The 27,915-nt window shown below is 48.3% G+C and overlaps 13 protein-coding genes across 13 annotated transcripts; 9 read left to right on the plus strand and 4 right to left on the minus strand.

The window, feature by feature from the left end:
• Nucleotides 1-396: 396 nt before the first annotated feature.
• Nucleotides 397-3,105, plus strand: BDW43DRAFT_3629 (ARMH3 family protein). Its single transcript, XM_032049965.1, has 8 exons — nucleotides 397-727; nucleotides 783-905; nucleotides 963-1,043; nucleotides 1,101-1,254; nucleotides 1,320-1,432; nucleotides 1,499-1,833; nucleotides 1,882-2,292; nucleotides 2,347-3,105. The coding sequence occupies exons 1-8, from the start codon at nucleotides 647-649 to the stop codon at nucleotides 3,008-3,010; spliced, it is 1,962 nt and encodes a 653-aa protein (XP_031906236.1). The 5' UTR covers nucleotides 397-646; the 3' UTR covers nucleotides 3,011-3,105.
• A 273-nt stretch (nucleotides 3,106-3,378) lies between these two features.
• Nucleotides 3,379-5,063, minus strand: BDW43DRAFT_3633 (MRG family protein). The gene is made up of 4 exons (XM_032049966.1): nucleotides 4,696-5,063; nucleotides 4,267-4,498; nucleotides 3,757-4,141; nucleotides 3,379-3,700 (listed from the first exon to the last, which is right to left on the minus strand). The coding sequence occupies exons 1-4, from the start codon at nucleotides 4,857-4,859 to the stop codon at nucleotides 3,489-3,491; spliced, it is 993 nt and encodes a 330-aa protein (XP_031906237.1). The 5' UTR covers nucleotides 4,860-5,063; the 3' UTR covers nucleotides 3,379-3,488.
• A 467-nt stretch (nucleotides 5,064-5,530) lies between these two features.
• On the plus strand, nucleotides 5,531-6,500 carry BDW43DRAFT_257946 (Cnl2/NKP2 family protein). Its single transcript, XM_032039924.1, has one exon. The coding sequence runs from the start codon at nucleotides 5,767-5,769 to the stop codon at nucleotides 6,361-6,363; it is 597 nt and encodes a 198-aa protein (XP_031906238.1). The 5' UTR covers nucleotides 5,531-5,766; the 3' UTR covers nucleotides 6,364-6,500.
• A 1,301-nt stretch (nucleotides 6,501-7,801) lies between these two features.
• On the plus strand, nucleotides 7,802-8,269 carry BDW43DRAFT_305192 (Ctf8 family protein; the record flags this gene model as incomplete). Its single annotated transcript, XM_032045752.1, has 1 exon — nucleotides 7,802-8,269. The coding sequence occupies one exon, from the start codon at nucleotides 7,802-7,804 to the stop codon at nucleotides 8,267-8,269; it is 468 nt and encodes a 155-aa protein (XP_031906239.1).
• A 61-nt stretch (nucleotides 8,270-8,330) lies between these two features.
• On the plus strand, nucleotides 8,331-9,353 carry BDW43DRAFT_3705 (uncharacterized protein). Its single transcript, XM_032049971.1, has 2 exons — nucleotides 8,331-9,212; nucleotides 9,286-9,353. Exon 1 carries the CDS (start codon nucleotides 8,589-8,591, stop codon nucleotides 9,144-9,146), a length of 558 nt encoding a protein of 185 aa, XP_031906240.1. The 5' UTR covers nucleotides 8,331-8,588; the 3' UTR covers nucleotides 9,147-9,212; nucleotides 9,286-9,353.
• A 25-nt stretch (nucleotides 9,354-9,378) lies between these two features.
• BDW43DRAFT_305193 (Dabb family protein) lies at nucleotides 9,379-9,774 on the plus strand (the record flags this gene model as incomplete). The annotated part of the gene is made up of 2 exons (XM_032045753.1): nucleotides 9,379-9,480; nucleotides 9,562-9,774. 2 exons carry the CDS (start codon nucleotides 9,379-9,381, stop codon nucleotides 9,772-9,774), a joined length of 315 nt encoding a protein of 104 aa, XP_031906241.1.
• A 219-nt stretch (nucleotides 9,775-9,993) lies between these two features.
• On the minus strand, nucleotides 9,994-13,176 carry BDW43DRAFT_3731 (putative GTPase activating protein (Gyp5)). The gene is made up of 4 exons (XM_032049972.1): nucleotides 13,016-13,176; nucleotides 11,398-12,954; nucleotides 10,398-11,339; nucleotides 9,994-10,337 (listed from the first exon to the last, which is right to left on the minus strand). The coding sequence occupies exons 1-4, from the start codon at nucleotides 13,046-13,048 to the stop codon at nucleotides 10,275-10,277; spliced, it is 2,595 nt and encodes an 864-aa protein (XP_031906242.1). The 5' UTR covers nucleotides 13,049-13,176; the 3' UTR covers nucleotides 9,994-10,274.
• Nucleotides 13,177-13,847: 671 nt separating this feature from the next.
• On the minus strand, nucleotides 13,848-15,271 carry BDW43DRAFT_257953 (Rab geranylgeranyltransferase BET4). The gene is made up of 4 exons (XM_032039925.1): nucleotides 15,174-15,271; nucleotides 15,011-15,118; nucleotides 14,368-14,953; nucleotides 13,848-14,310 (listed from the first exon to the last, which is right to left on the minus strand). Exons 1-4 carry the CDS (start codon nucleotides 15,180-15,182, stop codon nucleotides 13,940-13,942), a joined length of 1,074 nt encoding a protein of 357 aa, XP_031906243.1. The 5' UTR covers nucleotides 15,183-15,271; the 3' UTR covers nucleotides 13,848-13,939.
• A 201-nt stretch (nucleotides 15,272-15,472) lies between these two features.
• On the plus strand, nucleotides 15,473-18,504 carry BDW43DRAFT_257956 (WD40 repeat-like protein). The gene is made up of 2 exons (XM_032039926.1): nucleotides 15,473-16,608; nucleotides 16,878-18,504. The coding sequence occupies exons 1-2, from the start codon at nucleotides 15,597-15,599 to the stop codon at nucleotides 18,488-18,490; spliced, it is 2,625 nt and encodes an 874-aa protein (XP_031906244.1). The 5' UTR covers nucleotides 15,473-15,596; the 3' UTR covers nucleotides 18,491-18,504.
• A 434-nt stretch (nucleotides 18,505-18,938) lies between these two features.
• On the plus strand, nucleotides 18,939-19,554 carry BDW43DRAFT_305197 (uncharacterized protein; the record flags this gene model as incomplete). Its single annotated transcript, XM_032045754.1, has 2 exons — nucleotides 18,939-19,213; nucleotides 19,308-19,554. 2 exons carry the CDS (start codon nucleotides 18,939-18,941, stop codon nucleotides 19,552-19,554), a joined length of 522 nt encoding a protein of 173 aa, XP_031906245.1.
• Nucleotides 19,555-19,832: 278 nt separating this feature from the next.
• BDW43DRAFT_3752 (WD40 repeat and Utp12 domain-containing protein) lies at nucleotides 19,833-22,907 on the minus strand. Its single transcript, XM_032049973.1, has 2 exons — nucleotides 22,117-22,907; nucleotides 19,833-22,058 (listed from the first exon to the last, which is right to left on the minus strand). The coding sequence occupies exons 1-2, from the start codon at nucleotides 22,686-22,688 to the stop codon at nucleotides 20,087-20,089; spliced, it is 2,544 nt and encodes an 847-aa protein (XP_031906246.1). The 5' UTR covers nucleotides 22,689-22,907; the 3' UTR covers nucleotides 19,833-20,086.
• Nucleotides 22,908-23,888: 981 nt separating this feature from the next.
• BDW43DRAFT_257962 (uncharacterized protein) lies at nucleotides 23,889-24,266 on the plus strand. The gene has a single exon (XM_032039927.1). The coding sequence runs from the start codon at nucleotides 23,906-23,908 to the stop codon at nucleotides 24,215-24,217; it is 312 nt and encodes a 103-aa protein (XP_031906247.1). The 5' UTR covers nucleotides 23,889-23,905; the 3' UTR covers nucleotides 24,218-24,266.
• A 961-nt stretch (nucleotides 24,267-25,227) lies between these two features.
• Nucleotides 25,228-27,794, plus strand: BDW43DRAFT_295871 (putative transcription regulator BDF1; the record flags this gene model as incomplete). The annotated part of the gene is made up of 3 exons (XM_032044121.1): nucleotides 25,228-25,331; nucleotides 25,390-27,397; nucleotides 27,459-27,794. The coding sequence occupies 3 exons, from the start codon at nucleotides 25,228-25,230 to the stop codon at nucleotides 27,792-27,794; spliced, it is 2,448 nt and encodes an 815-aa protein (XP_031906248.1).
• Nucleotides 27,795-27,915: the final 121 nt, after the last annotated feature.

The following is a 27,915-nucleotide window of genomic DNA, read 5'->3' on the forward strand; positions in this document are numbered from 1 at the left end:
ACTGACTAATGGATTTCTTCCACATTCGATCCTCAATTAGTATTGTACTGGTAGAATTTATATTTAAAGAGTACGAAGTACCCTTAGATCCATCAGCACCCGTAATGAGTGCCTGGATGATGCTACTGCAGCAAACAGAATTTTAGATATGGACATCTCGCCCACAAAGTAGTATCTACAACGATATGCACGAAGTAGTATTTTCGATTAAGTTCCATCCCCTTGATTAGTCATCCTTAATTGGTTCTTGTTAATTAACTGTACTTAATATGACAATAAAAGAGAAGAAGTACTAGACAATCAGTGGGACTAAGATGTAACCACAATCAAGAAAACCTGAGACAAGAGAATGGCTTTAATTTAGATTAAAAGAGAACCTCAAACCGTCGGCTGTGGAGGGTATGATTGAAATTGTGGCGTAAGTAACCAAACAGCGTGCGTGGCTCATGTGGGTTTGGCCCAAATAGGCAGAAAAGGATGTGGCCGTTCTTGTGTTCGATATGACAACGTGGATGATTGTAAAGGAATAGAGAAAGAATAGAACTCATTCCCCGTTTCATTATTGCACAATTCTCTCTCCCTCGACGCCTCTCCCCCTCTGCCAAGCTAGCGATGGTCCTATGTTCTACTGAATCCATCTAACATCATGGAGTCCCCCTTAACTCAGCAAACTAGACCCGAAACCTTCAAGCCCAAAGTCGTGCATCTATACGAGAACTTATTTCACGTACGTCCAGCCACTTTGATATTTGGTCCGTCTAATACTAATATAACACTTGTAGACTTCGGATTATACTGAGCACTCTGAGGGATTTTGGAGAGAATTCTTTCTGCTGCCGCCGGATCGAGGCCAGCTCAGTAGTGTCCTAGACCAACTCAGCCCTGATGAGACGCTCAACTTGCAGGTAATATTTCCGCCATCCCTACTAAATGTTCCGTTCGGTGTGCTAACTTTGGATCAGGTCCAAACCCAGCAGCTCTTCACTCGTGCTATCCGCGAAGCTGATTCCGGAGTCAGTCCGGTGGACTCCTATGCACTAGAGGTGGGCATTATATAGACCCCATTGCAACTCTACTTCAACCTCTAAGTAATGACCTAGACCTTGATGGTCTTTCTAGTTTGCGTCTTGAAGAAGAAGTACACCAATCCTAGCTCGGATGTCATTACAGTTCTTGCTGGTCTCGACCATGTGGATCAAGTCATCTCGTATTTCGTCACTGTATTGGATAGCATCATTCGCAGTGGAAGCAGTTGTAAGTACCCATTAGGGACCTCCTTACGTGCTAAGGAAACGGACCCTTGTTGACGTTCTTCTCAGTTGAATTGCGAATCAAGGCTACCAAAACAGCCATCGCCATGACCAGTGGCGCATACAAAACTAGTCTGGTTTCGTATTTTACGCATCGCGATTTATTCCCGTCACTCATGAAGGTCTGCGTTCAAAGTCCACCCTTGTCCGTTTAATATTCTCAAACTAAGTCCTAACTCGCCGTATAGTTCGTTCAAGATTCTGAAACTCCGATCCAAGTATTTGACCCATTCCTTCTCTTAGGAATGCTGGCAAACTACAACAAATTTGAATTCCAAAACCCCTACCAACTGCGACTAGACGACTTTGTCAATGTGACAAGCATCCAAAAGATCGTCAAGGGAGTCGGTATCTCATGCGCTGGCCTGAGAAACGGCTATGTTGCTGTGCAGGATGACGCTCCCGAGGGCTGGACGTTGTTCAGCACCCTAATTTACTTTGGCCTTGGAGTTCTCTCCCCTAGTAAAAAAGATAAGGCTAGCCCACCTAGTGCGGAAGAGGCCAAGGAGATGTTTGCGACGCTGTAAGTCATGGTGCCCCTACAGGATTGACCAGCCGCTAACGAACGCAGGCCGGCTCAGCAAGCAGCTATCCTGCTGGCTACTTACGACTTCACAAATGCCAACAAACTTTTTGGCTACCATTTGATCAGCCAGGCCCCAGAGAAAGACAACGAAGAATCCCCTTTTGCAAGCTTCCTCTCATTGACGTCCTATCTTCTGCACCATGCCTACCGGTCCCCAAGGATAGCGCACTATGCCAAACTCAACCTCTTCACCCTCCGCATCCTCGCCGAGGACTCCACCCTCTGCAAGCACCTCTGCAGCGAAGAGAACAGGCGAAAGGTCCGACTCTGCCGACAAAGACAGCCATATCTACCCGTAGCCTCAGGGGATCGCGTCCTGGCAACAGTCATATTCGACGTTATAATCGACACAATCTCCCACAACCTGCGACGACGTCTCGACGTCGACATCTACAGGTATACATCAAACCACCATCCACCCCTAACATCCCATGCTAACCTCGTCACTAGCCACTCAATCTCAGTCCTCCTCCGCCTCCTCACCTACCTATCTATGAACAAAATCCGCCTAACATACCACTGGTCGGAACTCTGGCGCAACCTTCTCTCCCTAATGCGCTTCCTAACCACCTACGTCTCCGACCTCTCTAGCAACCCTAACATCACAACCCTAACCACAACCCTCGTAGACCTAGTCGCATTCTGCGTCTCCGCAGGCGACACCTTCCTCCCCGACCCGTCCTCCTACGACGACCTCTTCTACAAACTTGTCGAAACAGGCCCCATAATCACCAAATACCGCGACGTCTACGCCCTGAAACCGTCCGGCTCGAAATCCACAGACTCCAATCCGTCCAAGGACGTCCATGTCGCCGCTGTCGACACTCTCATCGCCGTCTCGACTCATTTCTACACCCTGCTGTTCAACCCGGAGCAGAACGATGCCAAACCCGACGCTGACGGCCAGGGCGTGGCGCCTATTCCGGCGCACCGGAAGAAGAACCTCAGTCCGAGGGAGGTTCATCGGATTATCAAGCAGGGGTATGATACGCTGAGTATTGAGCCGCCGGAGGGTTTGAGCGCTTGGACTAGGTGGCGGGAGACGGATGCGAAGACGGAGCTTAAGCAGGCAGCGAGGTGTGTCGTTGAGGATGCGAGGCAGTTGGTTGTGTAGCTTATTTAGTTGAGGAGTTGTTTGATTACGTAGAGGCAATGGGAGGGTGCTTGTGCTTGTGTGGATCGATTAGAAGTATTTTTGGTTGTGGATATGTCATTATCTGTTGTTGTTAAAATTGTGTCTGTGATGATTGTGATTCAATGGCATTGGACGCAGAAGCAGAATGCCCATGATAATCGTCTTCATTTTAGACCATAATAATCGAGATTGATGACGACCGACGACGAAAATAACCAAAAGAAAGAACCGTTCCATAGCATTCGCCAATTTCCTCTAATGTTACAAAGTGAACCGTTATAAGCCATAACTCGCGTGAAAAGCTTATCCTTCCATGCTCCGGAAACCACCACAGTGCTGTGAAAAACAAAGAAAGAAAGATAGAATTAAGAAAAGGGGTAACAAGTTGGCCCATCATGCAATAACACCGTGTCTCAAGAGCAGTCAACGTGTACTGAAGCCCTTGCTTTAATCTACTTTAGACCAGGCGTGAAGTAGCAGTGCCAGGATTCGGGTTTGGCACGCCCTTAGACTTCTCAACGTACTCATTGCTGGCAGTCATGTATCTGGTGGCAAAGTACTGGCTGGATTGTTTGCTCAACCAGAGAGTGAACTTGGAAAGTTCCTCGCGAAGTCTATTAGTAGATTGAAGGTCCATATTGGTCTGCGCAATCAGCTCAGGCATAGTGGCTAGGAACAATTAGCGGCCATCTTCAAAGCATCATCCCGAAGAAAAGGTATCTTACCGAAGAGACGAGTTAAATGCTCGGCGCCATAGATATCTAAGGGTCCTTTGTCGCCAAATTCCCCTGATCCGGACTCCCACTTCTTGCGGAGGTTCCGGTATTGTTCGCGTTCAAACCTATAAAGTAGGATTTTATCAAGAGCTTTGTCGAAGTATTCTTTAATTCCCATAATAACTTCTTCAAGAACATCGTGATCAGCTGAGCTTGTGCGCTTAGGCTTCTCTGCTTCAGCATAGTCTTCCAGGATCTGGTTAACCGAGCGCTTAGCCGGTAAAGCCACGACCTGCTGGTTTTTCGTCACATTCTCCCAGTCATCGACCAGAAGCGACTTCAGGTTATCGGGCATAACAATCCTTACTGAGGGCCGCACGTAGAAGTTATCCTCCTGAGAGCATATTCTGTTAGTCTGGCTGCCCTGGGGAGTTACGATACCCGATGCACACAGTACTATGCCCGGGAGAAGGCCATTCCCAGATACAGCAAATCGAGTAGCAAAAGTAGCGAGCTCACCTTTTCGATGTCGTTGTCCCTAGCTCTCTTGGTTCCGCGGCCAGGCACGGACATCTGGCGTTCTTCGCTTCCCCGGGCGGAGCTACGATCGGAACCTCCCCTTTTCTTTGCGGATGACTTGGTACTCTTCTGACGGAACGCGGCCTCGGCCTCACGGCGAAGGGTAGTTGCCAGCTCTCTGTTCTCCTCGGTAAATTTACGTAGACGATCTTGGGGGACCCAGTCATCCCAGCTAAATGTGGCAAAAAGCCAGGTCAGCCACGTCCATGTACCCCCGCCAACGCAGATGGAAGGCTTTCGTCAACACTCATAGGGTGTCTGAAGAAGCCTTGTAACTAGTAGAAGAGCCAAAGGCCAAAAATAGCCAATTTAGGCATGAAGAGCAGAGAGAAAACACGTGGAAAGGCAGAACACTAGAGATATACGTACGTGTTTTTCCAACCCTTGTAGTGTACTAGGTACTCATACGGGCTTTTGCGGTCGTCGGGGTCGACATGTCTGACATCAAGAATCTTTGCCTCGTACAGAATCTCATGATGGAAGCAGAGCACTCGTTCATCTTTCGAATAGGTAGTTTGGCCTGCAGGAGCCATTTTGGAAGAAACCAAGACGAGGGTGCGACTCAAACGAAGTGTTTTGTGGTTGGTTGGAAAGGTGGGGGAGGGTTAAAGAAGGGTGAAGAAGTTTTAAGACCAGCCACTAGGATTAAGGAAGAAGCAACACTGAAGTGGTTCACGCTGAGGCTCTTGATGGTAACGAGTAGGCTGATATTCCTCTAGAGACCACGTGCCGAGCGATCCACGACGGTGAGAGAAAATTTCATGCACAATCGGGATTCAAGCTGCAGCGGCCAGTCTAAGGGAGAGACTGAGATTGGCCCTAATTGCGCAACCAATGACCTGACCACTTGTCTGTTATACAAATTGCAACTCTGCGGAGTAGAACCCTGGCTTCTTTTCAGACACTGATATTTTAAAAGCCAAGGGCGAGGAAAGGAGGGTTTAAGGTGGGGTGTATATCAAGAGGAAGAAGCCTACGATCCAGAGTAACACCACCGAGTAGGAAAGGAGAATGGATTCAACAAATGGGCGACGTGGAAGTGGAGGGAAATCTGGAGTATGACTTGTGTTGCGCGCGTTCAAGGAAAAGTCCCGAAAGGGTAAGAAAAGGAAAGCGGAAGTGGAACTTAACGCGTGCTGAAAAAGGGCTAATCTCGAAATTACGACCAACTTCTTCCTTTCAATTCCCCCAACATTCATTCCTCCTCGGCCTTCATAAATTCTTAAAGACTTCTCCCCTTTTCTTTCTACCCCCTCTTCACTATCGGTATTAGATCTGATCGTTTCTCTTCTCTCCCGTCATCACGCAAGGACTGGCCCCGTTTGGTTCAAGCCCTTGAATAGTATATCACACAAGCAAGAATAAACTAGAAATTCTAAGAGTTCCTAAAAGTCAGAAAAAGAGAAGAAGGCCATTCTCAATCGTTAGGGATTCGCGATCATGGCGCCATCGGAAGCGTCCATTCTAAGCAATTTCCTTCTATCCCCGGCATCTTTGCCCACGGTGATATCTTTGCAACAGTTCACGGAGCTCTTTCCAAAACGCTTGCGCTCTCATCCACATATCAGAGTTCTCTATCGTGAGCTGCAGCATATGCGAGAGCAAGACATGGATCTAGTCAATGGAAACATTGACCAAGAACTCCACCACGGGGAGAACCAAAAAGCAGAACTGCGCAAATCTATCTTGAAAACCGGCGTGGATGGGATGAGCGCCGATGACCAACGTGAAATGGATATGGATGTCGAGCTATTTGGCCAGACATCTACCGCTTCACCCCGGGATTATCATTCAGTCCAGAGTCTCCTTTCCGCAATGGAGGCGGCTTGTGCTAATATTGAACATGAGATTTCCGGCGTTGATAAAGACGCAACCGCTCTTCTGTCTGGACTCAATTCCACAGTCGGTGAATTGAGTGATCTGCGCTACGGTAAAATGCAAGGTCCTACTGGGACTACAGGCGAAGACATGGTACACGAGACTATAGAAGGCCTAAAACATCTTGAGGACGCCTGTTATCATAAGTCATCATCATGAAAGCTTTCTGGAGAGCTCCAATTCTGCAACTCGCCAAAAATAAGTCACGGCGATAGCCTATTCATTTCGATGCTCGGCTCGCAAGCTTGCAGGATCTGACTGTCCTAATAAGTATGATAGTGGGCGCTAGAATCCTCTGCCTGTATCTTTTTGAGTAACGCTATTCATCCATCATGTCTCGGCTTTGGCCTTGAGTTTCCTCGCCACATTTATACATGGCTTTTCCGGCTCTACCGGTCCACATTCGGCCCTTTCTCCTGGCGTAGTAGACCAAAGTACTGTCCCTGGTGCCCCCACTTGGAGTAGTACGGTCTTGGCTGGCCTTAGAAACAATTGGACAGATGGACGGACTTTCGGGCAAGACCCATGTGAATGCTATGGTCTCGAGGTGGCAACAAAAAGTCATCGCTCATCCCAAGGTCTTTTCACACCACAGTTCTCACTTCTTTACTCTTGGCCCTAGTATTATCTAGTCAACAGGGTCATGAGATGTTGGACTGCTTCAGAAAACTGCTTAACAAGGGAAGTAACCAGTCACCTACACTGGAGACCCCGGCGCACTATGGTCACTCTGGTTCGCAGAGAGTGGATGTCTCTGATTGGCAGTTGGTCAACATTGTATACCCTAGAATGGCCGAGTTAGTCAATCAAAAAACCCAGCTTTGTTGGGAAGTCAGTCGTTATGTACTAACGAGAAGATGCTTCCACCACACGCATAGATGGCTAAACGAACTCTTATGAGTAAAGACATGGGATGGCCTGCTCGTCTCTCTGATGTTCAGCTCATTGATCGTTGATCAATGGACTTGGAACTTTTCATACCTAGAATGACGCTTGGCTTCCCAAGTAATTTCATTAAAATGTGGGTGAGCAGTTCTCATCCTTCGATTGTCTCCCAGGGAAGGTTTCCATATTCATCCACTGTTCCATTCCCTTCTTTCAGGCCTTCGTAACCGAGGCCTATATATTCATCGACATGAACAAACCCCTGGTTCTAGTTAAATGCGCGACATATCTACTAGAGGATGTATCTAAACGCAACTTTGTTTCAAGATGCCGGATGCGCTCATTGATCGACGACTTTCAGTGATCAGTCTGGTTAGTTTCTTTCAACTGGGATATAAAGGACAAAAATCATCCAATAATGGACACAAAGATCTTTTCAGTAATCATACTTTTTTTCTTAACTGAATAGATCGGTATCCTTTTACCTTTTTGAGAATCTATATAGAGATGTTGTCCCAAACGGGAAAGATAAGATCGGTAAGTGGAGAAGCACCGAAACGCGTCAAATCCGCGTCTCTCCACCATCAATCCGTCATACTCCTCGTCCAAGCTGTGCTATTCTAAAATCTAAACCGATACCCTCTTCTAGCGGACCAATTCCATCCGTACGATTTCTTTCAAGCACAGCCTCAACGTCAACACCGACCCAACAATGCCAACAATTCCGCTCCATCCACACATCTCCTCTTCCACCTCTCTGGTCAATCCCCTCCCCCAGCTTCTGCAGACTCCCTCTGGCCTCGCAATCCTCGAACTCCAAGGTACAATCAACGTCCCATCTCAAGAATTCGAAACAGGATCTACAACCCCAACCAGCGATAGCCATGACCCTTCAATCGCCACATTCGAGACCCCAGTCGGCAAGCTCATGTTCCCTGACTATTCGCCGCAAACGACTGCGCCCGATGACACGAAATGGATGAAGAGGGTCTATCTGTATGTTGGGAGATACCAGCGCTTGACAGGGGAGGTAAAGAAGCTATCGCAGCCTATTGCTTTGGTCCAACGACGGCAGAAGGAGACCACCTCTGACTCGGAGGACGAGGAGCTAGAGATCGTCGAGATTATCAAGTATAGGCTGTTCTTCAAGAATCGCCCCGAGCCTGTCAATGATAGCTGATTTGGCTCGCATTTTGACTACGTCATGAACCGGTGGAAAGTTGTCTGGATGGTTGGGTTCCTTGGATGCTGTGGTATAGTATTCTAGCGAACTAGGGGGTGATATACCGGGCAGGAATTGTCATTTTCTTGCACAATTGAAAGGGATGCTATTCAATCTCATGTGGTTGGCAACCGAGAGGAAGGGGGCAATCGGCAGAGATAGTCACCGCTGGCTTTGACCTCGAGGAATGACTACTGACCGCCATGTCTCTGTTTGCCTGGCGAGAATCACCATATGAGCACGCAATGTCTATTGCCGCATATACAGCTGCGGCTTAATGGGGACAAAAACATCCTCGAGCAATCATATGTCCATCCCGACGGAATATGCAGCTATAGCCACTACTTTGGCTCTCTCAAGGTACACCCAACTCAGTCAACAGTACATAACAAAATTGACCCAACACAACCCACTCAATAGAACCAACAGAGAGGTTTTCCGAGAGACTAACCCATCTCCAACAACACGCCGGAGGTGCACCTACATCGTGACCTTGATTTATTCCGCGGGATCGACAACAGAAATGCATACGGGGGACGGAAGTTCCGTCCAAAAACGGAGTCGATTCCGCACTCTCTCCATCGCTTCAATCCCAGCACCAAAACAATGTTACTTAGTACGCTTGCTACAATTGCTATTTCCATGTACATATTCTGAATCCAACATCTATCTCACCGGAACCCCCACAGTAAGGCAACAGCACCCAACATTGGTAATCAAATCAACTTCCGACTCCAACCGAATCCCGAATCCCGTCCGAAGGGAGGAAGGGGCGCTTATGAATAACCTGAACGAACTTATAAGCTTCACCAAGAACCAGGTGGAATCTCTTTGAATTGAAACTAAACCAGTGGTGTCACGATTCTAGCACCACCTCATTGCCCCACCTTATAAATCCATTGTTGGAATTTTCCCCCTCAGAGGTGTATATATATATAGTCCACTGCGCATACATTCTAACTTCACATCACCAGACCACCCCTCAATACTAATTGCCGTTTACACCACCCTCTCACCAAACCTCCACATACTACTCAGAAAAATAAAATATCCAACCAAGAACAAAAATGGCCCCCATCGAGCGCATCACGCTATTCAAGATCCCCGACGAGGCAGGCCGGGATCGAGTCCTAGAGCAGTACAAGGTCATGGCCAAGACGGCGACCAAGGTATTAATTTCTCCAAGATTCATTTCGTCGGCTCCACAATGGATATATATATGGTAGTTTGCTGATGGGGTTATTAAATAGAACGGCAAGCCGTATATACTTAGCGCAGCGGCCGGACACTCTTTCCCGGATCCTCGCAACAAAGGGTACACGCTGTCTGTTAAGACGACGTTCGGTTCGTTGGAGGATATGCAGTACTATGATAAGGAATGTGAGGCGCACAAGGCGCTGAAGGCTGTGGCCAAACCGGTGATGGAGGAAGTTCTGACCTCGTATTTTGAGAATGTTCTGTGAAGGATGGTGGAATTTTCTTTTTTTCTTTCTTTTTCTTTGGTCCGAGGTATTAAACTCATAACCTTGAATAATATCTATTCATGATATACACTGCATACATTGGGATCTCTTAATCTGGTGATTAAGAAAACAAAAACCCACTACAGAACTCAAGACACACTGAAGAGCACCAGAAGGCCAAACAGAGCGAGACCGGCTGCGGTCTAGAAATGGCCAAGTTAGTAAACCAGTTAATGTAGACCCAACGCATAACGTGAAAATCGCTTCATAAGACGCCTGCTCATAGCTAGAACTCGACACGCCACCGAGAACTCGCGCTGCGCTGAAGGGAAAGATGATGATACAACCGTACTGGACGAATACTCGAAAGCTCCGTCAAGAAATGTACACGCAAGTCGGAGGCCGGAAAGGGAAGATTAAAATCGTTAAAAGCAGCCAGGCGAGGGAACTGTTGGCATGTAGACAAGTGAAATGTACAAAAGGGTCGCACGGGGGTGGAGCTAGTCAAGAGCTTTGCGGAGATCGCTCCATTTCTGCTTTAAATTCTCGTGGTTTTCATGGATCTACAGTGAAAGAATGTTAGATCAGCCTTCTTCAACGGAAAAATCCGCGGGCTGGCTTACCTCTGCCCACTTCATCTTCGCCTCCACGAGCTCTTTCTCCATCTCTGCCATTTGCTCCACCATTGACCGGTTTTCATTCTGAACTTCCATATTGCGCTGCATAATGCGATCCATCTCGGTTTGGAGCTTCTCTTCAACTTCTGCGGGCTGTTTGTCCACTACGATCTTCAGTTCTCTGACCTGCATATTCAAGGCGTCGTTCAGGTCCGTGAGCTCCTCATTCTCTACTTTGAGATGGACAAGTTCAGAAGCAAGTTGAACGTGCTCTTTGTCTGACGCTTCGGCTTGTTCTTCCAGCAACCGGATCCGAACACTCTGCGTTGCTACCGTGTGCTTGAGACTCTCTAGCTCCTGTTCGCGTTCTCGTTCGCTCCGCACTTTTTCCTCCCACTCCGCCGTGTACGCACGGATAGTCTCGGGCTGGAGAGGAACGGCACAGGCATCCTGGACCAAGATGTCCGCGCGATATATCTCCTTATCAGCAGCTCCCGAGCTGCCGAAGAACCCAGACTCGAGTATTGACGATGCGGAGGGCTGTTTGTCAATGTAGACATCGAACAAGCGCTCCTTGAGGAAAGTGGTCAGCGGAGTCATGTCCTTCATACCCAGAAGCGTTTCGGAGTTTCGACGCATGATAGCAATCGAAAATTTAAGGATTGTACTTTCAAGCCCCTCCTCAAGGATGAGATCGTAAATCCGGAGGACCAGTTGCAAGGGGAAGCGGTATGCGAAAAGAGTCAGGAACCACTGTGTGGCATACAATTGCGGGTGCACCCCTCGCCGGCGAAGGTGGCAGTATAATGCAGGTTCCATGTCCTCAAGTAGGCGTTCGAAAAGGAAAAGGCTGCGGTGTAGACCAGGCATGTCATGGATGAACATCTCCCGCAAGCCATATTGATTCATCAACTTGACGAGCATCGTAAATGCTTCTACTTCATCCATCTACGTGAAACGTAAGTTAGCAAGAGGCCATCTAGTAGTGTGTATGCAAATCACTTACGTTAAATAGGAGTGGCATGACAATGAAGTTCATGCCCTGTGCATACCCCACAGCCTCGTCGTATAGAGCGTACGCTTTACACAAACCAAACAGACCTTCCTGGTTTCCTTGCGACACAAAATAACGGGAGTAACTTGTACGAGCACCCAAATCCCGCCGAATAGTCTTCTCCAGCTTTTGTAGTGCCACACCGTCCTCCTTCTCCTTCTTCTTCCGGGCAGCCTCGCTCGCAACCTGTTCTTTTGCGAGTTTTTCAGGGTCCAATTCATGGGCTGGACTGGGGAACCCGTTAATGGAGTGTGCCACCGAAGCAGAACGCTCGGAACGCATGGACGACCGAGATGACGATGCGGACTCCTTTTCTCCATTCCCATTCACCGTGCCATTGGAAGCACGCGACCTTTCCTTATCAGTGCCACGCGCAACCAGCTCCCTGTAGACCTCTTCGAGTTCGGGGTTTCTGCTGTCAGCCAGGACTTGCCAGATGACCCCTCGAATGGTCTGCGGGATCCCCCGTTTGATGGCGGCGTTCAGCTCCTCGGAATTCGTGCCCTTCAGCGCCTGGGGACCACGATTGACCAGCTGCTGCCATAATTCCCAATCGACGGGGGTCGCCGCGTCAGTTGCAGAGGCCGAGAAACCCGAGACTGTTCCTGGGGCAAGATTCGGGTTGACTGTCGATGGTAGGTTGGGTGGCGAGGCCGCTGGCGACACTGCGGAATCGTTCTCACCTTCTTCTGGGATGCTAGGCGGCGGACTTCCAGCGGAGTGACTGAAGCTTCCACGTCCCGACGTGATACTTGCTTCGTCATTTTCCGAAACCTGTCCTTCATCCCGCATCCTGAGCATTTTAAACTGATCCTTTAGGCTGTTGCGAGCTGGCTTTCGCGATCCCGTGCTCGAGCCATCTGGATCCTCTCCATCCTGTGTCCGGCCGGCCAATTCAGGATTACTGGAAATTGTGGATACCGAAGCGGCTGTGCTTCGGCGGCTATTCTGAGGGGGTGATTTGGTCTCCTTGCTTCCCGTCGAACTTCGAGTCAGCCATGCAAAAGGACTTGTCAGTTTTCGAGTTGGTGGAGGTGGCGGTGCAGCAGGGGCGGTGTTCTTGATTACTGGCAGAGCAGGGTCCGATAGGCGTGGGGTCTGAGCCGATATGGAGTCCCTCGAAGGCAATGGAGGAGAGCCCGGGTTATGGCCCGGACTTAGGTCATGGTTCTCTATGGAGTCATCGTCTTTGTTGCTGCTGGCTAGATTCACTTCGTCGAGGGAAGTGGTAGACAATCGGTGAGCCGTCAACAGTGGGGATTTCTGTAATTTCTGTTTGCGAGGTGTTTCCTCCCCTTCCGACCGAGGATCCGGATGAGAATCCTGTGTCTCCCCATTTGTCATATCGTCGTCCTGTGCCGTAGGATGTAGAGAGGGCGCATCGGTTAACTGAGGGGTGGTAGCGCTCGGGGGACTGTCTGTTAAGGAACGGGTTGAGGAACTCTGAGGAATCGAAACGGTGAGACTGTTTTGAGATGTTGGAGCTTCCAGGGCATCGTCGAAGGAATCCTGGCCAAAGGAATCGAATAAGTTTGGACTCTAAGATTTTATGATAGAGGCAATATCTTACTCCTTCGTAGTCTCTGCTACTGCGTCTCGACATGATGAACCCAAGAGCCCCTGGGGGGAATTAGAAGTGCGGCTAAGTGAATCAATCAGGCTTATTTTTCTTTCTTTCTTTCTTTCCTTTTTTCTTTTCAGGAACCAGCGGGGAATTGAATATAAGAAGAAGGTATAGAGGGTGCGATCAGAAGAACGGAAGGGCCATGGCAAGCAGGGGGAAGGAGGTTGAAAGACAGTGAGTGGAAGCCACCACGCGGTTCGGTTTAGTTGTTTAGTTGACGGAGAAGGGGGTTGGAATTAGTATGGAATGGACCACAAAGCCACCAGTGGAATGGACCACTTTGGAAAGGAGAAAAAAAAAGGGGGGATTTTAGAAGGGCTTAAGGAATAAAAATAAAAGCGACTAAGTTTCGGTGTATATGAGACTCTTGTTCTTTTCTTTTTTTTTCGTTTTATAGTTCTTTTTCAATGGTTAGAGAGAAGTTGTTTGACTATTGGTGGAAAGCTTGGCGGGTCTGGAGTTGCGCCTTTTTCTACTCTTTCCATTTTTTTTTTTTTTTCCCTGTTTCTTTGTATATATACTTAATAGCCTGTCAGAAAAGAAAAGAGAGAAAAAAAGCACCAGAAGTATCCTGTAAATGCGGTTCGATTGAAAATTTGGGTGTAGAGATCCCCAATAACTCCTGGAAAACATTCCTGAAACTCCCCTGAATGTCTCTCATCCACGGATAAAAACACCATTGGTCCCCACAACTAACTACTAGATACATAGTACCACTCGGTTACCACTAAGTACTATCCAAAACTAACCACCCAAGGATTTCTGCCTATTGATAGTCGTCTCAACAAAAAAAAAATAGTAATTCAGTACTTGGCGCTCTATGATGCGTACATACAGGTTTCCTGAGGTAAGGGGGTGGATTGTAATCCCTTATCTGCAGAGTGATCGCTCAAAATCCAGCCACCGTCCACGCCGAAGCGGGTCCATCTTCTTCAGTTCCGAGATCCAGCTCAGAACCTTTTGCTGGTCGCCACTGGACATGGTGCCCTCGACTTTTGATGCCAACAAGGTACAGTCGATCAATGCCTGGTAGATGTACTTGCAGTCCTCCGCCCCATCCAGCATATCTTGAATCTCTTCGATCTCTTGGCGGAGGTAGTCCAGCCGCTCGGATCGGCTGAGGTTTGGCGCCATCGTTTGACCCGAGACTGCTGGGTCAAATGTACACATTAAGTTTTGATGGTAGAACCACAGTGACTGATCATATGGGTCACACAGGGCGCGATGAATAAGCTCCAATTCTTGACCTGCATTAGCGAAGAGAGCGATGATTTCTTATGTAAGTCGGTTCAACATACCGTCATCTAGCATCTTTTTCCGTTCCTCATCAGTCGCTGAGTTCTCATTCAACAATCGCTGGATGAGTTTCGTCCGATAATGCCATGCGGAAAAGTTGGAAAGGTTGGTGCCAATCATCTTCTTCGCATACTCAAATTCCGCTTGTGTCATAGTCTTTCCCTGCTCTTCGGGTGTAAGCGATTCTAACGTGCCCACGACAATGCGTCGGTAGCCCCAGCCATGGAAGTTTCGGCTGTCTAAGCTAAGCATTTTGCCTACAAGCACTAGTTCCTCTTCCCAGATTTTACGGGAGATTGGTAGCGGTAGTAGAAGTTTAGCTTCATCTAGGAGCCATAGACGATAGTTCCATATCCAGTAGCACTTGGGAAAACTGCGCAGGAGCGGTATCAGGAACAGCAGGTCATTCTTGATTAGAGTGGTCAATTGATCTGGTGCAGCTTCACTCGAGCCGCTTGACGCAGCTTGTGCAAATTCATGCTGCAGAACCCGACGTCGATAATTCCAAACCGTGTAGTACTCCGGATTTTTGGTCAGTAATTCGGATATTTTCTGAAGTGTTTCGGGCGTGTACTTCTGTTCCGCAATCTGCACTGCTTATCAGGACACACTGCACGTCTCCTCCGGGGGACAAGACCGGCATACCTTCTCACGAACTAGTTGATCCAATTCCTGGTATTTTTCTATCTTGCGAAGTTCTTGTTTGCGAGCTTCTTCGGACTTCTCCTTCAAGCTGTAACGGGGAATTCCATGCTGTCGAACCATCCATTAGTAGGTGTGGGGTATGCAGAAACAAGGTTCAACTTACACTAGCCATATTGACCTGTGGTCTATCTATACAACGCCCGTCTAGATTGAAAAGTGACAGCTGCTAAGATCGGGTTTACCACTCAGGAGACGAGAGAGTAGAAGTCACGGTTGCTCGAGTTTGAAAGGAAGGCGAACAGTGCTTTCCATATCGGGAGCATCACGTGCCGATGTATAACTACTAGTACGACCTCATCATATCACATTCCACTTTCTTCTAGTTTTCAACTTATCTACTGACTGCCAGGTAATATGCTATTATATTACGAGTTCATAGTATTATACTCAGGGTCAAGATTTCCTTGATTGGGGCCCGACACTCCGTTCTTTCCAATCTTTTGAAAGCATTCCAGAGCTGACCATAGCATTCAATTATTACGTCTATCACAGGCCGTCAACTTCAAGTCGTGGAGGTCATTATACAATGATAGCCACTAAGCCTCTCTCTTCACAGCAATGGTCCTTTCAGTCAGGAAGTCACCCGTCAACGCCTGAGCTCACTTCAGACACCACAAGTGATGGCGACTCTTCGCTATCAGTTGACTACGCTATTACTCCACCGCCCCTTTTAGGGCCTGTCCCTCATTCAAATGCTAACTCGCATATTGACCTACCTTTTCCAGATAAGGACAAAGATCCCAGGTCGATGTTCCCTCTGCTTGTTGTGTGCAAAAGACGTCATACTGTGTGCAACTCAGAATGTCGACCAGCAGGGGGGAGTAAGGCTCCAAATCAAGCAGTATCACCCGATAGAAGCCGAATCAGGACTAGAAGATCAACTCTTACAGATGCAAATGTGAATCATTCGAGGTCACCAGCTTCACTAGACAGGTTCATACCCGTCCGGCAATTCATTGATCCGCCGTCGACATTATTTCGTGTTGGTAAAAATCCCCAGGAGCTATCCCTTGAGGAAAAACTTCTGCGCCATCGCTCGCAGAAAGAAGATCCATTTATGCCTACACGCGCTGGGCGATCTGGAAGCATTCTGGGGGTACACTCTAGCTACCAACTCAGGCTTTACAATGGCCCCCGTTTAGTCAGTAGTGCAGTGATTCGTGGTTCATGGGATCCTGGCCACAATTCTAGGCAAGTGAGTACCGGAGCTGTCTGGCATGTGGGTGGAGCATCCGCTGCCGTGGGTAGGCAGCTTAGGGCAACCTCTAGCCCCTCCGGAGCTCGCTTTACAAGTGGAACAGCTGCTCCCATGTACAATGCCAGATTCTTGCCCCATACTGCATCGAACGAGGAACAAGCTAAGTACGAGTCAAGGCTAGCCCTTGCATTGGATATTGATACAGCATCAAGGCTCCTCAGTAATCGGAACGCTCGGCCACTGCTTGAGTCCACGCCGGCTCCGTTCTCTCCACTCTACGAACGATTTGCCCAGTTGGTTTGGAAAGACAACGCATGGAAGAGGGCGGAAAGAGATACATGTAAGTACCTCTTGTTTTTACTACTGGAGAATTGTATTGGATGGTTACTGGCCAACAAAAAAGGCCCTTGAAGCCATCTGACCAGTTATCTATAATGAGAGGTAGAATTCAAAGCATAAGCAATTGTCCTGTCCCCGGCTCCAAGATATACTATTATATACTCGGCTATATATACCGCACTTAATGGCATGACTGCTTGAAAGTTACTCTTGCCGTTAGTTGCGGCTCTAGTGAACGGCTCGCAATTGTTACTGAGATTGTATCAATAGGGACTTCTACAACCCTACCAAGAGAGGACAGCACAAGGATGGTACCAACGCTACCGTTCCGTATACTAGACGCACCTCTTCTTCGTGATGATTTTTACTGTTCAACAATAGCATATTCGACCACTTCTGGAATTCTCGCCGTCGGTCTTGGCCACCGCGTCTATCTTTGGTCAGAAGCTTTTGGCGTACAGCACCCACCATTCGCAAACCAACATACCTCAAACCATGTAACCTCTCTGTCATTTTCCTCTGAGAATGGCGAGAAAGCTATTCTAGCTGTTGGCAGACAATCTGGTGCACTCTGCCTATGGAGTGTTTTCGATTCGGAAATACGTTTTGATATCAGCCATCCAGATACAATCACCTGTGTTGCATTCAAACAAATGAAGTCGCGGAGAATATCGGCGAAGTTTCCGCACGTCGAGGTAGACACGGAAGACCTTGCTGTTGGTGATGACAATGGCAACATCTGGTACTACTCTGTCGAGTGGCCTGACGACGAGATTCGGGATGAGTTTGATTGGCAAGGCTCTATGACACTAGTTGCCAAGATATCTGCCCATACACAGCAGGTATGCGGTATATCCTGGTCTCCGGATGGGGTATACCTTGCTACTGGTGGCAATGATAATGCGTGTATGCTGTTTGAGTTGCGAGATATCATTGCTCCACGAGAGCTAGGTGTGACCTCAAAGGGCTCGAACACCCTAGGCCAGAGCTGCCTCTCTTCATTCACAGATAATGTTCATCGACAGCTCTTACATAGGCACTTCGCCTCTAGTAGTTTACCTCCATCGTCCCATCCTGAAACCGCACCTATGTCGGCAGGTCTCCTCAGCAGTGTGGGATTACTAATCTCCCCTCATGATCGAATGGTCATAGTGCCGCCAAACAGTCAGAAGCATCGACTAGCTCATTCCGCGGCGGTTAAAGCAATAGCATTTGCTCCCTGGCAGCCATCTCTTTTGGCAACTGGTGGAGGCTCTAACGACCGCGCTATCCATTTCTTTCACACTCCATCTGGTGCATGTCTGGCTACTATCAACGTTTATGCTCAAGTGACTGGTCTTATCTGGAGCAAGACGCGGAGGGAGCTTGTCGCCACGTTTGGCTTCGCACAACCAGAACATCCGTTCCGAATTGCTGTGTTTGCATGGCCAAGCTGCGAGCAGATCGCTGCAATTCCCTGGGGCCCGAATGGGAGTAGCTGGGATCGTACAGACAACGAGTCAAGTGTCGATTGTGGGAGAGCACTCTGTGCAGTTAGCTATCCCTGCAGGCCCCCTACTTATGTCCTTGATAAGTTGGACAGCCCCGAAGGCTCTTCTATATCAAGTTTGGTCAATCAGCTCAGATCGAACAGGAGAGGAGGGGGTGTGCATTACCGGCGGGCGGTTGTGCGACCTACGGCTAAAGAAGGAGGGCTCTGGTGTCCGCGTACGGTTGAAGAGGGGTGTATCATTGTGGCTTCTAGCGACCAAAGTGTCAAGTTCCATGAGGTGTGGAGTTCTAGGAGAAAGCCAAAAGCGGCGACTTCTGGACCATACGGTGGCAGCGAGATCCTCGAAGGAATCGAAGGATTGGAAAGACTAGGGAATGAAGTCATTCGTTGACCGCAGGCTTGAGCACATAGGGCTTCAATGATCGTTGACAACGATATTCTTATTCCGTTAGCTTATCATGATATATATATAGGTTGTCATTGATCGTTGCTTATATTCTTAGGGAACTCTTCGATAGAAGAAGTAAGGCGATGTAAATCAAGCGATTCTATGAAGAGTACCAAAGTAAATGAGCCTAAAAATCATTATACCCTTTCAACCGAGAACCCCCGTGTGGAATTCTCCGATGCTCATAAATTCACAAATGGACCAATAAGTCGCATTCCACCAACTCATTCGAGTGGGTCGGTATACTTTTGCTGGACAATAGTCTCCAATCTCAATCCACTAGTCCTTGCAGATCCTCAGTTCGAGGATCCACAAGTATCTATAGTTTTATTCTGTCCATACTTCAAGTTCTCAGTAACATCATAACGTCACTCCCCTGACGTTGACCGCAATGTTCTCCCCAGCCCTCATCACAACTCTCCTCGCCACCACCATCACAGCAGCAGCAACAACATCTCCCCACACTCTCAATGTAACTGTCATCGCCGCCCAAAACAACCATTCAACCCTTGAATGCTGGGCCCTTGAGCCCGGGTTCACCCCATCCACCCAATCCGGCACTGCAGGAGACCCCGTCCTCTCCCTAGGTGCAGGAACACGCAATATGTCCTACATGATCATCCCCGCGCACACAGATGGAGGCAGACATAACGCCCCGACCATACAGTATGCTTCACTTCAATCCTCCTATCCTCCTTTTCCTCCCTCACCCCCAACCTATAGATATATAAGATCACTTACTGATAATATACCGTGTAAGGTGGGTGACTTTTTTATCGGGGTTAGCGCATATTACACTTTCGCATTCGGACGACGAAGCGTGGATTCCTGGTGGGAAACACGGGACTATTTTGGCCATCGATACCGCGGATGTCAGTGCTGAGGGCCATAACACGGAATATCCTTCTGAGGAGGCTACGGTTACTTTGGCGTTGCCTGTTGAGAGGGTTCCGCGGCATCGGGTTTTGTATGGGGGTGCTTGCGTGGAGAGTGAGATGGATTATTGAATATATGGGGGGTGGTCATAGTAGGGAGGGATTAAGAGGGGAAGAGGAGGGGGGGTTGTAGTGGTTTTTGTCTTGGATATTTTTTTTTTGTGGGGGTTAGGGGTGATGTTCATATATACATGTACTGCGTTGAGTACGAGCACATTATTTATGAAGTACTGTTTAAGTGAAATTACTGGTACTTTCTTGTTCCCTGTTGATGAGGTTCAGGTTTTGGATTGATATATATATGAAAGGTTGATGCGTCGAGGAAAAATGTGGGTACGTGGGAGCTTGTAGGCACTATCATTCATCTCAGTCAGTCTACAAACAGATTCTAGCTCAAATAATTGCAAAGAAGATAAATAGATAGACAGATAGTAGTAGCAAGTCAACATAAATGCTAGTGAACGTCTTCCGCCCTCTAAAAGGGAGTACATGAAACAGTTTGGGAGAAAAATAAAGATATTCTTTTCTCTTTTGGATCACTTTTTAGGCGAAAGAACACGGAACTCCAGGAACAAGTGCAGAAGAATAGGGTATAAAATCTAATCTATTTTCTCGCCTTGTTCTTCCCCTTTCCTCCGCTGCCCAGTTTGGCCTTCTTCGATGGCGGCGGTTGAGGAACTGAGAGAGCCTCATCCTCGGAGTCTTCCTCCGTGTCAGCAATGAAGTCGGCCATCGAGCCGGCACTCTCGGCATCGTCATCTTCATCGTCTTCGTCTTCTTCAAGCGATTCCTCGGCATCGGACGAGCCGGCAGACTCTTCCGCCTCAACGTCGAAAACATCCTCGTTTTCATCTTCCTCCTCACTGCCTTCTTCCTCATCTTCGGACTCATCAATGCCGGACTGCACACCGTTCATCATGGACTCGTCTTCGTCGAAGGTCTGGTCGCGAATCAACTTGGTCCGCGGTGTCGCCATATGCTTCGCGGTATCGGCATCGCTGTCTTCCTCTTCAAGCTCTTCCTCACCTTCAACGTAGATGACATTGTCCTCGTCTTCGCTCTCCATTCCTTCCGCACCACTACGGATAGATTGCCTCAGGCCAAGTTGTGCATCCAGCATATCTAGCTTACCCTTAAGCAGTAGCAATGAAGCAAGGCTTGATGAACGCTGGTCCATAACCTTATAAAGTGTGGTCATACGCTTCAGAAGATCTGGCTGGCCTGCGAGCGCTCCACCGTGTGCCACACATGTCCACTGAATCCAGACAAGGAGGTGACCGTACCGTCCGGGCCTGGCGGAGATACGCTCGGCAAGCTTTTGAAGGAGAGTGGCTGCCAGGGATGATTCCAAACGTTGGATGGTCGTACGAATAATGGAGAGGTCACCAGTGTGGAAACACGACTCGAGCATGTCGTTATCGTTAGTCTTGAGGGACTGCGTAAGGACGGTGGAGAGCGAGACGCCGGATGGAATCTGTTGGATTGCTGCATTGGGCTTTCCAGGCACAAGGGACCCGATGCGGACATCATCCTCAAGCTCAGCTTCAACATCGATCTCTGCTGCATTTGCCCGCATAAGCTCACCAAAAGAGGGCTCGCCCGTTTCATCCTCCTTCTCTGGGTCGGATTCTGCATTCTCCATTTCCACGTCGCTATCGACGCCTTTCTGTTTTTCAATTTCTTTCGCCTTGCTTGATTTCTTACGTTCCTGATCATCATCCGAGTATTCATCACTATCGGCAACCGAGATAGCGTCTTGTTTAGAGTCTTCCATCTCGACGTCATCTTCGGCGAGGTTTCCTTGCTGTATTACTACCTTCGATTCGTCGACCTGACTCTCCCCTGTCTTTCTGGCACCGTTTGTGGTAACTGATGAAAGAACCGAATTGGACTGGCTCCTGACTATCTTTTTGACGCCGGTGAATGCTAGCTCGTCGGTAGACTCATCAAGCCATGCGACGCGCTCGAAAATTGGAATAACGCCTCCTTCAGCCCAGGCAATAACTAAATCACGACCCTGGAATGATGCTGTTACTACCGGCACCAGAGCATCAGAGTCTTCAGAACGCGTGATCTTGATAGAGCCCTCCGCTCTTCTAGTCATCTGTCTTCCTTTTGCCTTGAGATTCGTGGCGGCCTTGGCTCCCTGCAAATCCTTTGGCAAAACAAATGGCCTCGTGAAGAGCTCAATTGTACCATCGTCGGTTACAGCAGCTAGGGCCTGCTTCTCCAATGCCAAAGCATCACCTGTTTTGGGCACGGAAACGGTATATAAGGACAACGAAGACACTTCCTTTTCAGCCACAAGATTCATTACAAGCTTCCGACTCTCGAGGTCAAAGACATTGATGTAACGATCATTATCGGAGCCGAGGAACAATCCGGTAGACGCGGATACAGTAGAGGACGTGAGAAGCGTACGTATAGAATTGCGCATGGCTGGGAACGCAATTGGCGCATCATCATTATCAATATCGATTATGTACGGAGTCTGAGATGCGCAGATAACAGGTGGGTTAGAAGGAAGTGGGCGCGCCAGACTCGAGACCACCGAGGATGAGGGCAAATTAATTATTCTAAGACATGAAATTAGATGGATCTTCAAGAGCCCGCGATAAGGATATATGAGCTTACTTTGTGCTTTTTCCGGTGCGTAGATCCCACTGGACGAGCTTGTTATCACCACCAACACTCCAACCTTCCTGAGCGGGTTTGTTCAAAGTGAATTTGAAATCATTGACCCCTTCATCGTGAGCTCCAACGAGTGTTCCAACAATCTTATCCTCCGTAGGCGAGTACATCCGAATATCTGAAGCGCTCGTACCAAAGGCGACGACTACATCTCCTTGATCGAGCCCATGGATGGCACCATTGACGTCGGACTGCCGCTTTCTTTTTTTCTTTGACTGTTGATCGCGATCCTTTTGCCTTCCTGGATAGTATCCCCAGTCTAGGGAGGTGACTGTCTCCTTAGGACCCAAGACATGCTCGCATTGTAACCGGCCGGTGTTCGTATCATGAATTCGCAAATGCTGAGCATCAAGACCTTGGATGACCGACGCGAAAAGCGACAATTGATATTCAGATGGTGCAAATGACGCTTTCAGTATCGAAGATTTGCTCCCAGTATAAGTCAGGCCGGATACCGCGGGCGACGCAGCGGAGGAAGTTTTCGAGGCGGGCGGGCGAGACGTTTTCTTACCCATTTTGAGTAAATCTGCGAGCGAAAGATAACAATCAAGCAACTTCACAGGGCAGACGCCAGATAATGAGATAAGCCTAATCCGTCTCAACTAGGAGCGACAACTGGATGTTGAGAGGCTGCTGAACTGCAGACTGTCGCCGTCTCTTGAGCGGTGTTGCTGAGAAGGGAAAAAAAAGTTCTGTAGAACCAAGTAGATGACGCTTGTCCTGTTCTGGTCTAGCGCCCTTTGTTGAAGTTGCTGCAGGTCTTATCTAATCTCCTGTGTCTTCCCACGCTCTCAACCTTCCCTTTTTATCCAACAACACACTGCGTTGCTTATTCTCTGCCTTTGCTGGTGATGGTTTTCTCACTTCATTGATTCAAGTACCAAGCCTCGAGGCGGATATTCCAGTCTATTCATCCAGATATCGCGTAAACCTTCTCTTTATCAGTTTCTCATTGCTTCCCGGCTTTTTCCCCCGCAACATTTTTTTTCTCTTTTGCAAATATGACTGCCCATTATGGTAATCACCACAGCTAGTGGATTGCTACCTGCGCTGGTTTGGCTGCCAAAGTAGTAGTATTCCATAAGGTTTATAAGCTATTTTCTTCGCACCTTGGGAAAGAGATACATAAAACGGGAGCAGTTTATCGTTCTGACTGGGACTAGTAAATCAACTGCATGTTGTTCTCCGCACAGAGTCATGTGCTACCAGTTGGCACATTTGACTCATTCATCCATCCAGATCTCAAAAAGAAAATAGTGAATCCCCTTGTTGTGTTTCACACCCTATAGACAAGCTAAGGGCGGATGATAAAGAGAGACACTGTTGACTATTCGAAGGCCAATGTGGCGTATCCTGAGACCAGCAGAACAAGGGATACAACGGACGCCACGGTTACCCTACAGGTGCTAGCTAATAGGGACAACTATGTTCGCTCTCTCTTCCCTTTCATGACCAAACTCTTTCTTTGGAGATCAATGTGATAAGCTATCATCCAGCAGGCCTGTCCAGTATTGGTATCTTTTCTGTTTACAATTCTATGTCTTTCTTGGCATAGCCACAGCTATAATGATTACATCAGCAGACCAAGACTAGCCCTAATCCAGTGCAAGGGAAGGGCTCAGGGCTTGACCCTGGGGTTTCCGCTGGTCAGCAGACCACCTTTTTCTGGATCGGTGTGTAGTAAAACCAGCCTTCTACTAAATCCATGATGCAGTCTTCAATCCCGTCATGAATGCCTAACGGATTTTTGGGTATGTCATATCTGATCTCACCTCGCCTCAGGTATCACAAAGACACTCTGTTGCGATGTATCCAAATCAGACCCCCTGGAGAATTGCATGTGATCTTCAAGTATCTTAGATTTTCTTCAGCTTTGTGTTGCTTCTTGCTCAGTTTAACACTCTTTGGGGAGCTTGAATCTTTTCGAGGATGTTTCCGACAAAAGGGACTTCTGGTACGAGGTCCCACTTCGAAGTTGGAAAACCCCAATCGTATCCGTGGATTTGTAGAACGCGTCATCCATCAGCCAATCAGCGACTGCTGAATGGCCTAAGCTAGAGTAATTAGGATTAGCGCATCCGATGGAGTTAGCGGCAGAGGGCGGACAACCGCGACGCGGCCGTTCGTACTTAAGGATTCTAGCACCCCCTCCGACTTCCTCAGTCTCTGTTTCTGGACCTGAGCTGAGTTGCGCGCCGGTCACGCTTTTTTCTTACAGACCGCCTGGCCTAATCCTGGATTACCCGTGACCACCCCTGAACATTGTCATCATTTCTACGATCTAAACGCGCTATCACGTCGCGCTCCCAAATAAGAATCCCAGCTACTGCAGCTGCCCTTTTTTATTATATTTTGAATTTTCTTTTCTTTTCTTTTTTTTTTTTATATTTTATCATTTTCCTTTTTTATTTTTATTTTTGTCTTTTACTTTTTTACTGGATTATTATTAGCAGCATCTCATTTCCAGAGCCAAATTCACTGTATTTCTATCACGCTTCACTCTCGAACGCGGCTTCACGAGGTCATCTTAATCCAGTGTGGCCTGAGGCATTCAGAATTTACACGGGTGTTCCTTCTCTGCAGATCACCTGACTTCGTCGTCTATTTCGACTCTTCCCTGTGATTCTTCTTTCCACCTCCGTTTCATCTCGAGATTGCCCCCCGGCTTAGTCAATCAGACTTGTCGCACCACGTGACTCACGAGGCTACCGCCTCTTGGCAATATAAATTCCTCTGCTTCCTGTCGCATTCTCCACTTCCGACCCGCACTAATACTCATCTTTCCTGTACATTCTAACAACGCGGCGTCGCAGCAGTTGTGATTGCTGAGCAGCAGTTTTCATCTGTCTTTTGTCATCTAATCAGGGGGATTTATTCGACGGTTGCCGAATCGATTGATTTAGTCTGTGATAGCGCAGAGATAACCTATTCAGTGCATTATTGTTGTCGCTTCTTAAAACTTTCCCGATAACTGATACCAGCTGTCATTTACCTCGCTGCGTGTTAGTTCCCTGTATCTTGGTCCTCAGTTGGACACTCTAAAAAGCGACCTCGATGGCGACCCCGCCTCCGGAGGCTCCTCCGGTGCTCAAGGAGGAGAAGCCTCAACTACCCCCGTCGCCAAATGGCATCTCTTCTGTCGATGTTGATCGCAAAGGGTATGTACATTTGCCGAATAGCTCAATCCCAGTTGAGCTATTTGCTGACTCTCTACAGCGTGCAGGGCATTGTAGCCGATTCTAAGCCAGATGTGGCCCCTGACGAGAAAATGGCTGACTCGACTAAGCCTACCTCAGTGAATGGCCACGAAGCCACCGTTCCAAATGGAGTCAATACAACATCTCCCCCGAAGTCGCCGACAGCACCACCCGAGGAAAATAAGACTCTAAGCGCTGGACCTTCTGCGACGGATAATATTAAAGAGGAATCAACTGGTGGGCAACAGCCTGCCGACAAGGCTAGCGCTGATAATGATACCTCTCAAAAGCTGGAACCAAAACGAGATAGCCCAAGGCCAACAACGGATGCGGACAATAGTAGGCAGCCGCAGGGCTCTCCTTCGAAGACGGAGCTTCCCCATCACCCTTCCGCGACTGCGAAGCCTGAAGGTTCTTCGGAAAATACTGTGATCACCAAGCCCCCATCGCTGCCGTCCTTGCAGAATGTTGATCGGGAAATGCGCGATGCGCCAGATGTTCCGGTTTCCCCAACAAAGCTATCCAGGGAACGCGAACCGGATCCAAGCGATGAGCCTGCCGCGAAGCGTACTAAGATTGGAGGCGGAGTCTCTACGCCGCCTGTTTCCAAAGCCCCTGCGACTCCCGGTCCCGTGACTGAGCGACGTACCGATGTGGCAACAAATGGAAATGCGACTATGACTAGGGTCCAGCACAAGTTTCTTCTTAAAGGGATTCAAAGCCTTAAGCGCATGAATGACTCACGCTTTTATCGGGAACCAGTCGATCCAATAAAGATGAATATTCCCCATTACCCACAGATCATTGGACATCCTATGGATCTTGGCACAATTGAGAGGAAGCTGAAAATTAATGAATACAAGTCGGTTCAGGCCGTTGTTGATGACTTCAACCTCATGGTCCAAAATTCGTTGACGTTTAATGGCCCGGACCATATTGTTGCGCAAGAAGGGCAGAAACTCAAGGCTACTTTTGAGAAGCAGATGATCAACTGCCCTAGACCTGATGAGGTGGAGGATAAAAAACCCAAGAAGTCTTCTCCTAAGACTTCAGCAGCACGACGGGAACCACGAACGAGTATAGGACATGCTGCGCCCCGTCCAACTGCTGCCTCCCCCCAGGCTCAGGCTCAGGCTACGGCTACTACCTTCGCATTGGGACCAGAAGGTCTACCTGTTATCCGTCGCGATTCTACTAATGTCGATGGACGCCCTAAGCGGTCCATCCATCCTCCAAAGCGTGACCTTCCCTACTCGACGAAGCCGAAGAAGAAGAAGTATCAATGGGAGCTGAAGTTCTGCCAAGAGGTTCTAGATGAGCTTAATAAGCCGAAGCATTTCAACATTGCGGTCCCATTCTATCAGCCCGTTGATCCGGTCGCATTGAATATCCCTACCTACCACAGCATTATCAAGAAACCAATGGATCTCTCGACTGTACAGACCAAGCTTAAGACTGGTCAATATGAAAACGCCAAAGAGTTCGAACTGGATATCCGCCTGATCTTTAAGAATTGTTTCAAGTTTAATATTCCAGGCGACCCCACGTATCTGGCTGGACAAAAATTCGAAGAACTATTCAACTCTAAATGGGCCCAGAAGACGCGCTATCTGGACGCCCATGAACCGCATCCAGAACATCACAGTGGAAAGTCTGACTCTGAATTTGACGAGAGCGACGAAGATGCGGACGATAGCGATGATGATACAGAAATCCAGGCGCTGCAGCAGCAGATTGCGGAAATGACGCGCAAGATGGAAGCTATTGCACAGAAGAAGAAGAAGACACCGCCTGGATCAAAGAAGGCTGGGAAGCTCAAGTCTGCCAAGAAAGACGTTAAAAAGGCCGGAACCATGAACTTGGCTAAGAAAGACAAGAAGAGCAGTACCAAGCCAGCGAAGCCTGAGAAGCAGCGCTGGGTTACATATCAAGAGAAGCAAATCATTTCCAACGGCATTAGTAGCCTTCCGGATAAGAAGATGCAGGAAGCGCTCAAGATCATCCAAAACAATGTCCCAGCTCTCAAGGTATGTTGTGTGCACTACCTACTAATTGTCATGAGCTAGTAAGACTGACTCTCATCTGTAGGGCACCCAAGAGACAGAGATTGAACTTGATATCGATGAGCTTCCCAACGATGTACTGCTGATGCTGCTCAGATTCGTCAAGAAGAATGCGCCTCACGTTATGGAAGACGAAGAAGTGGTGACACCCACTACTATGAATACTACTGCGGCTGCCCCCAAACCAAAGAAAAATAAGCCCATGAGCAAATTCGAACAAGAAGCTCAGATTAACATGCTCGAAAGCAACCTGTCCCGTTTCCAGGGTGGCGGTCGTTCACCGGATCCAGTTCCTTCCGTTGAAGCTAACGAAAGTAGCGACGATTCGGAAGATGACTCAGAAGAGAGTGAGGAGGAGTAAAACTTCGCTGGGTGAACCCTGGCCGAAATTTTTGTTTCTCAAAAATCTTCCACTCTGTCTCGTTGATCTATGGTAGTCATTACGAGCATTCCTACTCTCCATTGATGTTATCAACTACTCT

Source organism: Aspergillus alliaceus (genome assembly GCF_009176365.1).
Source record: "Aspergillus alliaceus strain CBS 536.65 unplaced genomic scaffold BDW43scaffold_1, whole genome shotgun sequence".
NCBI classification, from domain to species: Eukaryota; Fungi; Ascomycota; class Eurotiomycetes; order Eurotiales; family Aspergillaceae; genus Aspergillus; species Aspergillus alliaceus.

Coding starts and splice junctions, on each gene's coding strand:
- BDW43DRAFT_257953 (XM_032039925.1), bottom strand. Junction 14,954..15,010: donor ATCAACTAGTTCGTGAGAAG/GTATGCCGGTCT, acceptor TAAGCAGTGCAG/ATTGCGGAACAGAAGTACAC. Junction 14,311..14,367: donor GAAAAAGATGCTAGATGACG/GTATGTTGAACC, acceptor ATGCAGGTCAAG/AATTGGAGCTTATTCATCGC.
- BDW43DRAFT_3633 (XM_032049966.1), bottom strand. CDS start 4,859: ATGGCTCCTGCAGGCCAAACTACCTATTCGAAAGATGAACGAGTGCTC. Junction 4,142..4,266: donor GGGACAACGACATCGAAAAG/GTGAGCTCGCTA, acceptor ATATGCTCTCAG/GAGGATAACTTCTACGTGCG. Junction 3,701..3,756: donor GCATTTAACTCGTCTCTTCG/GTAAGATACCTT, acceptor AATTGTTCCTAG/CCACTATGCCTGAGCTGATT.
- BDW43DRAFT_257962 (XM_032039927.1), top strand. CDS start 23,906: ATGCCTAACGGATTTTTGGGTATGTCATATCTGATCTCACCTCGCCTC.
- BDW43DRAFT_3752 (XM_032049973.1), bottom strand. CDS start 22,688: ATGGGTAAGAAAACGTCTCGCCCGCCCGCCTCGAAAACTTCCTCCGCT. Junction 22,059..22,116: donor CGCACCGGAAAAAGCACAAA/GTAAGCTCATAT, acceptor TTCATGTCTTAG/AATAATTAATTTGCCCTCAT.
- BDW43DRAFT_257956 (XM_032039926.1), top strand. CDS start 15,597: ATGATAGCCACTAAGCCTCTCTCTTCACAGCAATGGTCCTTTCAGTCA. Junction 16,609..16,877: donor GAGGGCGGAAAGAGATACAT/GTAAGTACCTCT, acceptor TTGTATCAATAG/GGACTTCTACAACCCTACCA.
- BDW43DRAFT_3629 (XM_032049965.1), top strand. CDS start 647: ATGGAGTCCCCCTTAACTCAGCAAACTAGACCCGAAACCTTCAAGCCC. Junction 906..962: donor ATGAGACGCTCAACTTGCAG/GTAATATTTCCG, acceptor ACTTTGGATCAG/GTCCAAACCCAGCAGCTCTT. Junction 1,834..1,881: donor AAGGAGATGTTTGCGACGCT/GTAAGTCATGGT, acceptor TAACGAACGCAG/GCCGGCTCAGCAAGCAGCTA.
- BDW43DRAFT_3705 (XM_032049971.1), top strand. CDS start 8,589: ATGGGGACAAAAACATCCTCGAGCAATCATATGTCCATCCCGACGGAA.
- BDW43DRAFT_257946 (XM_032039924.1), top strand. CDS start 5,767: ATGGCGCCATCGGAAGCGTCCATTCTAAGCAATTTCCTTCTATCCCCG.
- BDW43DRAFT_3731 (XM_032049972.1), bottom strand. CDS start 13,048: ATGTCGAGACGCAGTAGCAGAGACTACGAAGGA. Junction 12,955..13,015: donor GTAGCAGAGACTACGAAGGA/GTAAGATATTGC, acceptor TCCTTTGGCCAG/GATTCCTTCGACGATGCCCT. Junction 10,338..10,397: donor CGAAGATGAAGTGGGCAGAG/GTAAGCCAGCCC, acceptor CTTTCACTGTAG/ATCCATGAAAACCACGAGAA.